The sequence below is a fragment of the Pantherophis guttatus genome, chromosome 9 (assembly GCF_059756535.1).
Source record: "Pantherophis guttatus breed Tessera chromosome 9, ASM5975653v1, whole genome shotgun sequence".
NCBI classification, from domain to species: domain Eukaryota; kingdom Metazoa; phylum Chordata; class Lepidosauria; order Squamata; family Colubridae; genus Pantherophis; species Pantherophis guttatus.
In genome coordinates, this window is record NC_142071.1 from 17,814,145 (window position 1) to 17,828,338 (window position 14,194).

Here is a 14,194-nt window from a genome sequence, read left to right on the forward strand (position 1 = left end):
AACCACTACACCACCCCATGGATCTTTCCCCCCCCCACATTGTTGACAATTCTGATTCTCATTGCGTTTTTGTCCTAAAACATTTCCAAGATTAAATTACATATTCTCCAACTTTTACATAAAATTACAATCTGCACAGAGGGGTGCCACCCAGGAAAACTAAAAGGGACAGACAAGAGGAAGGGTTTGTCTACATAGTGAATTGCCAAGTGTAGAATTGGCTGGCAACTTAATGAGGTTCAAAACAGAATGGGGCAAATGATGGAAGCTATTAACCATGATGGCTGTATGCCAGGAGTTGGCAGCATAGAAGCTATGGGCAGCAGGGTACCAGTGGTACTTTTACATAGTACTTCGAGAGTCTGCCTGTTTCTCAATATCATCAGTAGGACAGTCTACAGTCCTGAGGTCTTGCATGCCTTTTTTCTAGAGGCATCTGGCTGAATGCTATAAGGTTTTTTTTTAACACTAAAGATAAGCAACAGTTTTTCAATGATGTTTTACGATATGCATATGACATAGGTCTCTTCAAGGAGATGCCAGGGACTGAATCTGGGTCCTGTCCATATAACACAAGCATGCTAATATTGCTTCCTTCCTACTTCTGTTCTTCTGCCTCCAAGCCTTCTGAAGCATTCCAAAAACCTTCAGCAAGAAGCTCCTTTAGCCAAATTATATAGGCTGCCTCCTTATATCTAAGATATGTTTCCAGAGAAGAATGGCAGATTGAAAATGGCTCTATTAAAAGCATAGCCAACAAATATGTCAAAGAACAAAGAGCTGGCAAAACCTCTATGGACAAAGAACAAAATCTCTATGGACAAGGGAGAGGAACAGAAATCACCCTCAAGTGCTCCAGACACTTGTATCTCATGAAAAGACTGCCAGACATTGGCTGGAGTTGTAACCCTATGATTGTGGGGTTGCTGCAATGGTTGTAAGTGTGATGATTGATCATAAGCCACTTTTTTTCAGCACCATCATAACTCTGATCATTAAGCAAATGGTTATAAGTTGATAGTTAACTGTATGTGTTTTTTTCCTATTCTATTCTTTACGCCTTTCCTGTTTTTCCCCTTTGGACCTTTTTTATTTTTCTTTTAGTTTGTAAAATATAATCTTTAGTGAATTTACTTGGGGAAAAAAGGCTTACATCTAAGATATAAAATTGGATGCCCCTTCCAGATGTTTGACACCTTCAGACCATGCAAATTGCAAACGCAAAGGAATTCTGGGAGCAGTAGTTCAAAACATCTGAAGAAGTACAAGCAAAATTATAAAGTCTTCACTGGAAAGAAATATCTTAGTAGATCCAACCCAGTGGTGGGTTTCAAAATTTTTTACTATCGGTTCTGTGGGTGTGGCTTGGTGGGCGTGGCAGGGGAAGGATACTGTAAAATCTCCATTCCCACCCCACTCCAGAGGAAGGTTACTGCAAAATCTCCATTTTCTCCCGATCAGCTGGGACTTGGGAGGCAGATGGGGGCGGGGCCAGTCAGAATTTTTACTACCGGTTCTCCGAACTATTCAAAATTTCTGCTACCGGTTCTCCAGAACTGGTCAGAACCTGCTGAAACCCACCTCTGATCCAACCTCAAGGCAACCAAGAATGGGCATCATGACAGGAAAACAGTCAAACTGGTTTCCTGTCATCCCAAATCCACCCAGGTCAGGGTGGTCAGTGAAGAAGGAAAGAAGCAGTGCAAAATGGACTGAATTCATATCTAGTTTCCTTTTTGTCTCTCATTTGACTTCTTGCTTATCTCATATTGCTAAGCAAACAGCTCCCAATCCCCCCCAAAATGAGATTAGTTCTCTTTTCTTCCTAGTTTGGGCCTTTTTACTTTCAATCAATGCAGAATGGTGCAGCCTGTAGGGGAGGCGGCATTTGAAGGAAACTGGAGCAAGAGAAGAGAACAAACGAGAGATGAGCAGCGGAACAGAAAACCTGTCATTCTCACATCTCCAGCACATAAGTGAAAAGAAAACTATTTTGAAAAAGATAGGGAGCTAGTCCTCCCGGTCTGGATATGTTCTTCCTTACATATACACACAGCAGTAAGAAGGACTGCAAAATGAAGTTTTTGTAGCCAGGGGCTGTACTGGTTGCCCCCGCCACAAAAGAATCAATTTTTGGAGTAGCTGAGAGCTAGCATAATCATGATAGCATCATGGTATTATCTCCAGAGGGGGCTGGTGAAATTTGCAGCCCTTTATCCTCATTTCTTTTTAGAGTTAATGCATTTTATCTCTTTCTGCTAAAAATGACAGAAAATCATGCTGGTAGGATGCGGCTCTTTGCTACTCAATTTCAGAGACATTATCTTGAGGATGGGGTGGGGGGGCACAAGCCATGGAAAAGGAGAATGTATCTGAGCCACAGGTTGCTCCATCTTGGGGTAAAGCTCCTTTTTTAGAAAAGAAAACCCATGCTTCTTTACGGCACACTGCAATCTCCAAGGAATTGTCTTGAGCTACATATAATGAACGGTTGCAGGAATTGGGTATGTCTAGTTTAATGAAAAGAAGGACTAGGGGCAACATGACAGCAGTGTTCCGATATTTGAGGGGCTGTCACAAAGAAGAGGGGGCATCAACCTATTCTCCAAAGCACCTGAACAAGAAGCAACAGATGGAAACTAAGCAAGGAGAGAAGCAACCTAGAATTAAGGAGAAATTTCCTGACAGTTAGAACAATTAATCAGTGGAACAACTTGCCTCCAAAAGTTGTGAATATCCCAACACTGGAAGTTTTTAAGAAGAGATTGGACAATAATTTGCCTGAAATAGTACATGGTTTCCTGCCTGAGCAGGAGTTTGGATTAGAAGATCTCCAAGGCCCCTCTCAACTCTATTATTCTGTTCTATTATTCTGAGCTTTCTATTCCTTTTTTTCAGATCAGTTCAGTTTCAACAAGGAAGGAAAGGCGCTGGGACTGAATCTCAGTAACTCATCAAAGTAGAGATCAAAGTAAAATATGACATAGAAGATGCTCAAGCAACATTAATTCATGAATTAAATTGACTTATGTGACTGTTCATCTCGTAGATGCATCCCTGGACATCTAACAACACATTAAAAACAAGGCAAAACACAATATCAATGAAATGTAGGAAGACACTCTAAAACTGTCACTAAGAACAAAGCCAGTAAGCACCCATCAGTACGAGAACATCTGATCTCACAGGCCATCAAACCTTCATCTAACCTGCTAACATAAAAGAAATAAAACTGGAAGATATGTAAAAATTGCTTCATGGCAGACAGAAAACTGTGATCTTAGTTAAACTAAGATAACAAGCTTTTGGACTCGTGCTGGAGTCCAACAGCTTGAAAGACTAAACCTCTGGTCCTGGTGATCAACCCAGTTAAGATTCTTCAACATTATCCAGGGACACATATATTTGCCTTCATTCATGAGACTAAGCTAACTTTTTTCCTTTATTCCTTATACCAAACTCATGCAACCAAGATGGTCAGAAGCTCAAACTTCTACTGAAAAGCAACAGCATGCCATGATCTCCAGGAACTGAAAACAGTATCTTGGAATCTTCCAGCTAAGTTGTTATTACAGGCAACATGGGAATATCAAGATCTGTAATCCCAAATGCATCTAGAAGATACATATTTGTGAAGGAGACTATATGGTTCACAGTCAGCCATAAAAGATAGTACATAAATTCATGTGCTAAGCAGACAGAAAGGGTCAAGCAATTTTGAAGTATATATAATTCAAAGAAAAGAAAAGTAGGTACCAAGATTGAACTTTTCAATACTGTCGATCATTCTTCCCAGCCTTGGTACTTGCTGGATTCATAGATTTCCACTTCCAAATTTTCAGCAATGACTGTAAAATCTGAAAGCTAAAGTCAAGACATCTAAAGGATGTCCATGACAGAGAAGGATGCTGTTGTACTGCAAACAAAACAGTAACCATACAATACTATAATTGTTGGGCCTGGAAGCCATCTTTTGCATTGGGCCTTCAGGCCTGCCACATGTACTACTGTGGGAAATTGGAAGGGAGGATTGTATGGAGCATGGGTGATATATAGTCATAATAACATTCCTTTCTCAAAGAGTCAAAGACACAGTGCCTTGGCACCTGGAGTCGGGTGACTGGGAGGTGTCTTAAGTTTGGATGGTGGATGATTGGACCATGTGATGGACATGTGGGTGCTGGGCAGGGACTTTGATTTTCTTTTTGGTGTGAAAAACCTGGAAGCTTTTAGATTCGGGTTTTCCCAGATGTGCCAATATGACATCTCTAATAAAATGGAACTTTGAGGAACTCCAAGCCTCAGAGTCTTCTTTCATTGGGGATGTTACTTGGAACCCTGACATTAATTAGATTTTCATGATTTAATCTTGGGTCTACTGTTGGGCTGTACTATTGTTTAAAAAGTCTAGAGTAGTCGGTGAATTCCTAAAGCTATATTATTGCTGAAACTACAACAACAGTAAACCCGATCAAACCCTCTACAGCCAATTCCATGTCAAACCAGAAATAAATATTTAACATCCACAAGATGGGTTCATGTGGCATTGAAACACAAAAAGATACTGCCAAGCTCAGCTTCAAGGTTTGCAAATTAGATAGCTAGAAAGATACTTCCAATTTTTTTTATTTGTATCTATATCTAACTCCCCAAAAGAGCTGAATGGTTCAGTGAAGATTAAGCAGCTCTGGAATGTTGAATGACACTTCTGGGAGAAAACAGAAAAGGAAAGGAGAGAAGAGAATGAAGTTTCCTAGAGAAGAATATTGAGCAACTGCCAAAAAATTTGAAGAGCAATTCTCCTGCTGGTTGAGGCTACGTGCAACATTTTATAGATTCTCTTGTATTTGGGCAGACGAGTAAATTTCGACAAATATATTTTTCAAAGCCTAAAACTCTTCATCTTAATGTAAAAAAATACACCATCCAGTTCCCAAAATGCTTTATTGTAACATCCAGATATATAACATAGCTTCTTTCTAATGAAATGGGAAATTGCAAAGCTACAATTAGGCAGCCTGCTAAATACATCTGAAGACTGCCACAAGATTATTCATCTCAAAATCCAGGTCTGGTGCACGCAATGTGTAACCCAAGTTCAAGGTAACTCTTTACCAACCCATAACTCCTCACTCATGTCAAACTAACAAAGCAGGATATCCAATATATCCAGGTCATCATGTTCAGACAAAAAAAAAAATCTACTTACTGGCTACCTCCAGGGAGGCATTCCTGCTGACAGCCTCACCCAGATAGTTTCTAGCGACACAAACATAAACGCCTTCATCCGGTTTACTCCTCCGTCCATGCACGATGCGCAGGAAGAAGAGGGAGCCACTGGGCAGCAGCATGCGATGAGACCGGGGATCTTCCTTGTCTGTTTCCACTCGCTCACCATCTTTGTACCACTCAATGATGGGTGTGGGCCGTCCTTCGGCTTTGCAGTTGAGTGTTGCTGGTTCCCCCTTAGATACAATGAGGTCAGACGGATGCTCTATTATCCGTGGAGATGAATCTTCAAGGCGAGGACGAGAAGCTGAGGTTCAAGAAGTAGAAAAAGAAAGTATTAACTCAGGAGAAGATCAGGAAGGCCCCAAAACAAGGAAGGGCAAGTTATCAGGGAACCAATTGAGGGATTTATGGAGATTCTCAGTCTTCCAGGTCATGGTTGTCCCAAAATTGCTTTTTGAAAAGGCAACAGGACTTTTGGTGTTTTTTCTCTTGAAGATGTTGTGCTTCTCATCCAATAATCATCTTGGATGAGTCAGAACTGAAGATGCTTCTTGGATGACAAGTGAAACATCTTCAAGAGTACATATACAAAAGTATGAAGGCTATTGCTTAACGCACTGTAAGCTGCCCTGAGTCTCTGGAGAAGGGCGGCATATAAATCAAATTAAAAAAAGAGAGAGAGAGAGAGAAACATAGAAAGTCCAGTTGCCTTTTGAAAAAGCACCTTTGGGACAATTGAGGGATTGTGGTCTGCTTTAGATTCTATGATAAACCATGGTTTAATTGCCAGAGAGGTGCATTTTCTCACCCCACCCCCCACATCAAGACAAATTCCATCTTTCACTTCTTTCAGGTTAGAGAATTCCTTTATCAACTATTATGGCTTTAAGCACAAGTAGGGAAATTATTACTTTATAATATCCCAAAACATCTTGGGAAAATGGAAAATCAGCCCTAAAGCAATGGAATGAAACATGGGAAGGATAAACACGATGGCCTTCAAACAGATATATATTTACACACCTAGGAACAAGATAGGATATGGTTGTATAAAAAGCAATGATGATGGTCAACTTGTAGAATGTGTGGGGGGAAAGTCCTGTAAAGTATGTTGCCGTTGGAATATTTTCAGCCTGGAGAAGATTGGGGGTAAACATGACATCCTCCTTCAAATATCTAAAGACCCAGGGCAAGAAGCAATCAGAGAGATAAAGATCAGAAAGGCCTTTCACAAAGATTATGGCTTTATTAAAGACATCTTGCCAACTCACTGCTTTAGTTAATCAATGGGAATTGAGACCTCTCTTTCAGAAGAAAACAAAAGCATATTTCTAGATGAAAAATGGTGCTTCACAGCAGGCACAAAGTCAGAAGAGGCTTTAACATAAACAACACCCCCCAAATTTTGCACGTGTCAGCCCTCCAGGGTAAACCAGACACGAAACATGACTTGATGAGCTAATTGTACTTTATTGTAAGATTACTATCAAGTACAAAAAATTGGGACCATCAGATAAGATGCAGCATAGAATATTTATTCAAGCCTACACACAAGAATGTGGTCAACTAAAGTTCAATAATAAGTTGGTACCACATAAGAGTTAACGGGGTTCAGGAGGAGTTGGACTTGGAGTGCTTATGGGAACGCAACAACTCTAAACTGATGACATATTTAATTCCACCTCTCCCAATTCTCCCTGCTCTTCAATTCCATTAACAGAATTTTGCAAGTCTGAAGGTACAAATGTCCGTCACCACTTTTAACTGCTTCATCCATTAGGACAAGTCTTTCCTAAATTTCTGTCTCTGATCATTAAGCCACTCACTCCTGCCTTTCTTCTCTGATTATTTCCTAGGCAGCATCTCTTCCCCACATCATTCATTAAATCATTTCCTTAATTTAAAAAAAATTAATTCGAAAATTAATTATCCAATCTATCGATTGGTAGATGAAATGTTAATGTCTTAGCAAAAGGAGAGAGAACTTTGGGCTCAGCTTACTTAGGTTATGTTTGGGAAAAATCACTGATATTTTGCTTCCCTTTATCAATCAGATGCAAACTGGATGCCTACCACACTTTTCACCACACAGGAAAATCACCACTTTTCCTTCCTTCCTGACTAAAGGGATATAGACTAAACAGTATAGACTAATTTACATCAAATCAATTTATTTATCTAACTTCACAACAAAATACCCATCTCCTCACCACATCATTTCTTTAATATGCTAGAACAATTCCACTCTATGTCATACAGAGAAGGCAAAGAGAAGCCACCTCAAAAATCTGTTTTAAAGTTAGGATTTTATGGCTGGTATGCCTTAATTTGTTGATCATATTTGGGTTTTTTTTAATTTTATTATTATTATTTATTATTATTTATTATTTATTGAATTTCTATACCGCCCTACTCCCGAAGGACTCAGGGCGGTGCACAGCCATGAAATAAAACACATAAATATACAAAATTTAAAATCGAATAAAATGAATTAAATAAATTTGGCTGAATTAATACCCAATTTAAAATACCCATATTTTAAAATCCATTAAAAATTTAGAATTTACACTTAAAAGGGAGAAGATTTAGGCGAGGCCAGCTTGATGAAACAAAAGCGTCTTCAACTCGCGGCGGAAGGTGCGCAGATCCGGAATCCTCCGTATCTCTGGGGGGAGCTCATTCCAGATCGTCGGTGCCCCCACAGAGAAGGCTCTCCCCCTAGGGGCCGACAGCCGACATTGTTTGGCCGACGGCACCTGGAGGAGCCCCTCTCTGTGGGAGCGTACTGGTCGGTGGGAGGCTGTTGATGGTAGTAGGTGGTCCCGTAAGTAACCAGGTCCCAAGCCATGGAGCGCTTTAAAGGTGGTAACCAGAACCTTGAAGCGCACCCGGAAGACCACCGGGAGCCAGTGCAGCTCGCGCAGGAGAGGTGTTACATGGGAGCTCCATGTTGCTCCCATAACCACCCGCGCGGCCGCACTCTGTGCCAGTTGGAGCCTCCGGGTGCACCTCAAGGAGAGCCCCATGCAGAGAGCATTACAATAGTCCAGACGAGAGGTGACGAGGGCATGAGTCACTGTGCGTAACGAGTCCCGATCTAGAAAGGGACGCAACTGGCGAATCAGGCGAACCTGATGAAAAATCCTCCCGGTCACGGCCGTCAAGTGCTCTTCTAAAGACAGCCGTGAGTCCAGGAGGACGCCCAAGTTACGAGCCCTTTCCGTGGGGGCCAATGATTCGCCCCCAATAGCCAGCGATGGCGCCAGCTGACTATATCGGGACGTCGGAAACCACAGCCACTCGGTCTTGGATGGGTTGAGCCTGAGCCCGTTTCTCCCCATCCAGATCCGCACGGCCTCCAGGCACTGGGACATCACTTCAAGGGCATCGTTGGGGTGGTCCGGGGTGGAGATGTACAGCTGGGTGTCATCAGCGTACAGATGGTACTTCACCCCGAAACCACGGATGATCTCGCCCAGCGGCTTTACATAAATGTTGAACAGAAGGGGCGAGAGAACCGATCCCTGCGGCACCCCACATATAAGGGGCCTCGGGGTCGATCTCTGCCCCCCTGTCAACACAGACTGCGACCGGTCAGAGAGAAAGGAGGAGAACCACCGTAAAACGGTGCCTCCCACCCCCAACCCTTCCAGCCGGTGCAGCATGATACCATGGTCGATGGTATCAAAAGCCACTGAGAGGTCTAACAGGACCAGGACAGAGGAACAACCCCTGTCCCGAGCCCTCCAGAGATCATCAACCAACGCGACCAATGCCGTTTCCGTGCTGTACCCAGGCCTGAAGCCCGACTGGAACAGATCTAGATTTTGTACATCTGCCAGAGAAACCATATGAATCACTCCATCAACAAAATAAAATCGTGCCAGAGTTCCCAAACATGCCACCAGTAAGGCAACAGGCCAAACTCTGAGAATCTTTATTCCTATAAATGATCTGGGAAGGAGCACATGTTTCAATTTGCCATGAATCCAAAATACAATGCCTAATTTGTGCCAAAGGAAAAGAAACCCCTTGACCCCAGACGAAGCTTAAAAGCCAGAATCCCAGCTGAGGCTGGAACATATACAAACACACATAAAAAAGAGGCCATCATTTGAGACACCAGGGAGAAGTGCTATCTGCAGGCTGCAGTGATCAATAGCCTTGAAACCCTAAACTCTGATAAGCAGAGATTATTGATTAATTCACCTATCACAGCAGTGATCTCACACATTTCAAGATCCTCCAGTTAGGACAGAACCTTTTAATTGTTGCTTGCTTTCCCAGAAAAGAATTCTGAATATTTGTTCTGGTCATAGGCGGATGTTTTTAGTGGTATGTGTGGGTGTGCATGTGTGCGCACACAGAAGGTATGATCAGGGACATGTTCACCCTGAGGAAGGGGACAATACTTCCAGACCTCCTTTTTGGTTCACGGATTATTTAAGAGACAAAACTATTGCTATAAGCTTTAAACACTGCCCTGTGCACGGAAATGGAAAAAAATATTGATTCTAATTGCTTAGTTATATGAGCCTTAAAATGTATAACTTCAATGGATGAATGGCTAACTAAGCTATGGGAATATGCTTCAGTATATAGAATAATTTCCTATCTGAGAAACAAGTCTGACAAAGATTTCAGCTTAACCTGGGAACCACTCTTAAATTATAATGTAAAACACGGGCTGATACCATATTTGAAATTTCGGGTGGGGAGTTATGCACAGAATCTATATTTTAATGTTATGAGGTGCTTAAATCAGAATAGATTTTAATAAAATGAGCTGAATTTATTACAGTGCACAATTTCATTTGATTTATATTTTGTTGCCACTGGTTTTGGCTACGGTATTCATTTTTAGCTTAAGTTCAATTGTGATTTAACAGGACACAGAAGAGATGTAATTATTCATAACTAATTATTGATGTTTTAGAAAGTTATAACTACAGTATATGACATTTTCAATTCTCTGGTTCACTTGTTTGCATTATATTCCTATGTAGGTATGAACTGCTATATAAACATTTCCTGCAACCTCAAAGCCAGGAGAAAAATTTTAAATTGTTGTCAACTCAAAACAGTACTGAGAAAACTCCTTGTAATAGATGATAGATAGATAGATAGATAGATAGATAGATAGATAGATAGATAGATAGATAGATAGATAGATAGATAGATGATAGATAGATAGATAGATAGATAGATAGATAGATAGATAGATAGATAGATAGATAGATAGATGGTAGGCGAGAGAGACAGACAGCCAGACAGCCAGAGACAGAGAAGAAGAAGATGATGATGATGAGATGCATGTGTGCGCACACAGAAGGTATGATCAGGGACATGTTCACACTGAGGAAGTGGACAATACTTCCAGACCTCCTTTTTGGTTCACGGATTATTTAAGAGACAAAACTATTGTTATAAGCTTTAAACCCTGCCCTGTGCACAAAAATGGAAAAAATATTGATTCTAATAGTTTAGTTATATGAGGCTTAGTTATATGGATGGATGGATGGATGGATGGATGGATGGATGGATGGATGGATGGATAGATAGATAAGTAGATGATAGACAAGAGAGAGAGAATGATAAAGAGAGATGATAGATAGATAGATAGATAGATAGATAGGCGATAGAGATACAGAATTGAGATTGATATGTAGCCAGTCTTGTCCCTGCTTCTCCCCAACTTCAAAAGTAGCTGAATGCCCCAACTATCAGTCAAGTTAGCTAAAGACAATCATGAAGAAAATCAACTTTGCTATACACAAAAATCTCTTGGGCAAAAAACTCATGAAAATAACTGCAGTTGCATCTGGAGAATTTTGCTCCGTTTGCATTTTGATCCTATGATCAAGATCTCACTTCCTCAATCAACATACAATGTCCAGTTATCCTTCTGAAGCACCTCCAGCAATCTAAAAATATGTATATAAACTGGAAGTGGAAAATGCAAAAAAAACAAAAACAAAAATAAAAACCCTCCAACAATGTACTCATGGTGTAAAACAGCATAAAACCCCATTAGATGAAGGAAAAATGTTTGGAAAAATATTTATGTAAGGCAAACTTTGGTATGAAAATGCATGTGTTAGGATATACAGGCTATAGTGATTAGAATAAACTGAATATGGGGGAAAATGAGACCCTGATGTTAATGGATTCAACTATCTCCCATGTTAAGAAACGAAGCCAGCTTCTTTGGTCTGGAGGCCAGATTTCATGGCCAGGCATTGCATTCTGAAGAGCCATCAGAGAGAAGAATCCCAGCTGGCAGGAGCATACGTTGCCTGTTGCTACTCCTTCTCAAGGGCAGATGTTAGCCACGAGTCTCCAGCTGCAAAGCTTGGGGGTTGGGCAGCAACCTCTCCTAAGTGCAGCCTTTGCTTTTGTGATATTAGCTTTGGGGACAAGACTAAATATTTACTCAAGACTCTTTTTTTTTTTTCTTCACTGTGAAGCTGCTGAAATAGCAGACTCTGTCCTTCTCGGAGAGGCCCAGGGAGAAATGGGAACAAAGCCTCTGGGTTCATGTTAGTGGTGAGCTAAGTTTCTTCTACATTTTCAAAACCATTCCCCTTCGATTTGATGGAAATTTGCTCAATTTTTTCCCCCTAAAGGAGAACATCTCAGTAACTTTTTTCACTTCTTTATTTGTGTCAGAACCATTTTCAAATTATAGACATATAATGTTCAACACTGAGCAGGAAAAATAAGTATAAAATAAGTCATAGAGATATATAGTACATGTAAAAAGTATATAAAATAAATAGGTTTAATACTAGGTGACACTTGCCCACTGGCAGGCCACTTCGATGGCATTTTCTCTCATCAGCATGAGGTCTTCCTCCATGCATGTTGAAGGACATCATGAGATGGATTGCTCTTCTCCACATTCACATAGAGCAGAGATCTTCAAACTTGGCAGCTTTAAGACTTGTGGACTTCAACTCTGGGAATTCTGGGAGTTGTGGTCCACAAGTCTTAAAGTTGCCCAGTTTGAAGACCTCTGACATAGAGTATCTTTTATAGGGAAGCCCCATTTTCTTAGATTGACCTTTGACCTCCCTACCCAGGATACAGTCTGTTTAGTGATTTCCATACAGGCCAAGATTGCTCTGGACCAGGGGGAAGACAGTTGTGTGATTGTGTCCAGTTACCCTGTAGCTCCTGATTTGTCTTCCATAGTTCCAGGATGGTCTTTGGTGGCTGCTTGTTATGAGCAGTGGTGGGTTTCAAATAATTTCACCATCGGTTCACCGAAAATGTGAGCGCACGTACACACACGTGCACGGCTTCCGTGCATGCGCACACGCACGGCTTCCACCATGTGGTGCGGCTCAACCAAGCAGCCTTTCGGAGCCTGCTACCCTCCATCTTTGCTCTCCGGGGCAGCGGCTGCTTCTCTCCACACTGCTGGGAGAGCGTCTTGTGCAATTTAGCAGCTGTGAGCCAACGCTTTCCTCTAAGTTCCATCTGGAATGTGCTGCAGCACAGAGAAGCAGCTGCCATGTTGAATGCTGTTTCTCTCAGCCGCAGCGCTTTCCGGATGGGACTTAGAGGAAAGCTTCTAAATTGCACAAGAGCAATAGTGGAAAGAAGCAGCTGCCGACCTGGTGGAGAGCACATGGAGCATCTCTGTGAGCGACTGAGGCTTGGCAAGGGATGGAAGAAGCAGCTGCAAGATCTCCACTGTATCATTTTCCAGATGGGACTTCTTACAGGTAAGAAGAACTGTCCGGTCCATTCCTAAACCACTTTGGCCCTTCTGCGTCCACGCTGATCCCACCCCCCGCAGCCTTCGGCCTAGCGCGGCAGGCTGCAGGCTGAATAAATTGCTTTGTCCTGGGGGGGCGTAGTTTGAAGCCAGAGGGGGGCAGCGGCATGCAGGCAGAGGCCCAGGGCAAGGATGGAACGGGGGAATGATGCATTCCCCGACCCAGCCAAGGCAAATGGCGAGCAGGTGGAGGCTTCAGGGCAAGGCCGGAGTCAGGGAATGGCGCATCCCCGGGCCCCGACCCGAGGCAAAGAGCAAGTGGGTGGCATGCTTACCTTTGGTGAGCAGAGTGGGTGAGGCGCAGAGGCAAGGCGTGGAGATTAGCTGGGCCGTGTGGCAAAGGCAAGCTATATAGGTAGGGGGGGGGCAGGGCGGGGCGGGGCCAACCAGTGGCGCAATTTGCCAGTTCTCCAAACTGTGCAGAATCATTACTACCGACTGGGTAGAACCGAACCGGCTGAATACCACCTCTGATTAGGATGGGTGGAAATTTTGTGGAAGCTATCCTTACAGCACTTTATTTAGTGACTGTTTGAAGTTACAACAACACTGAAAAAAGTAACTAATGATCACTTTTCACACTTATGACCGTTGCAGCATCACCATAAGTCAAGTGATCAAAATTCAGATGTTTGACTCATATTTATGATGGCTGCTCTGTCCCAGGTCATGTTGCAACTTTCTGACAAGGAAACTCAATGAGGAAATCAGATTTGCTTAACAGTCGGGTTACTAACTTAACCACTGCAGTGATTCACTCAAGATAGATTGTAAAATAGCCATAGCAATAGCACTTAGACTTATATACCGCTTTACAGTGCTTTACAGCCCTCTCTAAGGGGTTTACAGAGTCAACCTATTTCCCTCAACAATCTGGGTCCTAATTTTACCCACCTCAGAAGGACGGAAAGCTGAATCAAACTTGAGCCTGGTAAGATTTGAACTGCCAAATTGCAGGCAGCCGGCAGTCGGCAGAAGTAGCCTGCAGTACTGCACTCTAACCACTGCACCACCAAGGCTCATGAAAAACACAAAAAAAAATGGGGTAAAATTCACTTAATGACTGTTTCACTTAGCCACAGAAATTTTGGGCTCAGTTGTGGTCATAATTCACTACCTGTATTGAATTTTTGCATGTAGCTAAATTACACGATCAATGAAGAACAACTATGAATACTC

At 42.1% G+C, this 14,194-nt stretch overlaps 1 protein-coding gene across 6 annotated transcripts in view; it reads right to left on the minus strand.

The window, feature by feature from the left end:
- The window catches only part of ROBO3 (roundabout guidance receptor 3), a 311,028-nt gene that overhangs the window by 173,675 nt on the left and 123,159 nt on the right, over positions 1–14,194 (minus strand). For all 6 annotated transcript variants that reach the window (XM_087875620.1, XM_087875619.1, XM_087875621.1 and 3 more), the window contains exon 2: positions 5,210–5,536. In XM_087875620.1, coding sequence (XP_087731746.1) covers positions 5,210–5,536 — 327 coding nt within the window. The remainder of the gene's footprint in view (positions 1–5,209; positions 5,537–14,194) is intronic.